The sequence below is a fragment of the Parus major genome, unplaced genomic scaffold, assembly GCF_001522545.3.
Source record: "Parus major isolate Abel unplaced genomic scaffold, Parus_major1.1 Scaffold668, whole genome shotgun sequence".
NCBI classification, from domain to species: domain Eukaryota; kingdom Metazoa; phylum Chordata; class Aves; order Passeriformes; family Paridae; genus Parus; species Parus major.
In genome coordinates, this window is record NW_015379552.1 from 1 (window position 1) to 1,665 (window position 1,665).

The window sequence follows — 1,665 nt, forward strand, 5'->3', positions numbered from 1 at the left end:
CCCCCCAGATCCCCGGGGGTGCCCCTGACGCCGCTGTCCCGCAGCCCGAGCCCACGGAGGAGGACATTGAGAAGAACCCCGAGCTGAAGAAGCTGCAGATTTACGGGGCCGGGCCCAAAATGTTGGGGCTGGGGCTGGTGGCCAAGGACAAAACCCTGCGGAAGAAAGGTATTGGGGACCCCCCCGTGGGGGTGCAGGGCTGCTGGGACCCCCCAAGTTTTCCTGGGAATCTCTGTGGTTTTTAGGTGTTTCTGGTTCTTTTCTGCCTCGTTCCCGTGGTTCTTTTGGGCGTCTCTTTGCTCACAGTTAGTTTGGGGTGTCTCCCAGATTCTTCTGGGTTCTTCAGGATCTCTCTTCCCTTTCTCTCCTCTCTCTTTTGGGTCACATTCCCCAGAGCTTTTCTGGGTTCCCCCCTCGTTTTTTTGGGGCACTCTCCCACATCGGGTTGTTTTATGGGGTTTTATGGGGTTTTATGGGGTTTTATGGGGTTTTATGGGGTTTTATGGGGTTTTCCAGGATTTTATGGGATTTTACAGGATTTTCCAGGATTTTACGGGATTTTTCCTTCTCGGTTCTTCAGGAACCTTTTCTCCCCGGTGATTTATGGACAGATTTCTCTGTTCTGGGGCAGAGATTTCCCTCCTGGTCTTTAGGAACTCCTGTCCCCCCCATCTCTTCAGGGACCCCCTTCCCCTCCCCCGGGCTGTCCCCCCGTTCTTTTGACCCCTTCCCATTTTCAGGGCTCCCTCCCCCGTAGCTCAGTGACCCCCCCCGAGCTTCAGGGTCCCCAGTTGCCCCCCCCAAGTGCTCAGGCCCCCCCTCCCTGCAGACAAGGAGGGTCCCGAGTGTCCCCCCACGGTGGTGGTGAAGGAGGAGCCGGCGGGGGAGCCCCGGGGGTCTCCGGGGTCCCCGGGGGCGCGGGACGGGCGGGAGGAGCTGCGCCACAGCCCCGAGCCCTGCACCAAGATGACGATGAGGCTGCGCCGCAGCCACAGCAGCAGCCAGTTCGTGAGTAGGGGGCTCCTGGGGAGGGGCGGGGCAGCAGCGGGGCGGGACCCCCACCCCAAATTCCCCGCTCCCCCCGCCCAGGTGGATTCCTACATCTGCCGGATCTGCTCGCGGGGCGACGAGGACGACAAGCTGCTGCTGTGCGACGGCTGCGACGACAACTACCACATCTTCTGCCTGCTGCCCCCCCTGCCCGAGATCCCCAAGGGCATCTGGCGCTGCCCCAAATGCGTCATGGCGGTGAGGGGGGCGCGGGGACACCCCCGGCTGTGGGGCCGGGACCCTCCCTGTGCGCTGTCCTGTCCCTTCAGGGGCTTTGGGTCTGTCTGATCTGTGGGGTGGGGGCTCCCAAATCCCAGCCAGAGCCGAATGTGGGGCTGGGGACCCCTGGGGACCCCCAGCTCTGCATCCCAACCCTCGCTGTCCCCCCAACTTGGTGTTCTGTGTGTCCCCAGGGCTCCTCAGACACCCTGTCCCTGTCCCTGCTGTCCCCAAGCCCCCTGAGTCCCGGTGTCCCCTGACCCCTCTGGTGGCCCCCTGACCCCTCCCGGTGTCCCCTGACCCCTGTGGTGGCCCCCTGACCCCTCCCGGTGTCCCCTGGCCCCTCTGGTGTCCCCTGGCCCCTCTGGTGTCCCCTGGCCCCTCTGGTGTCCCCTG

The 1,665-nt window shown here is 63.7% G+C and overlaps 1 protein-coding gene across 1 annotated transcript in view; it reads left to right on the plus strand.

Moving 5' to 3' along the window:
• Positions 1-3: 3 nt before the first annotated feature.
• The window catches only part of LOC107199412 (lysine-specific demethylase 5C-like), a gene marked incomplete at both ends in the record, with an annotated part of 8,288 nt that continues 6,626 nt past the window's right edge, over positions 4-1,665 (plus strand). The window contains 4 exons of the mRNA XM_019005538.2: positions 4-168; positions 830-1,008; positions 1,090-1,328; positions 1,505-1,518. Coding sequence (XP_018861083.2) covers positions 4-168; positions 830-1,008; positions 1,090-1,328; positions 1,505-1,518 — 597 coding nt within the window. The remainder of the gene's footprint in view (positions 169-829; positions 1,009-1,089; positions 1,329-1,504; positions 1,519-1,665) is intronic.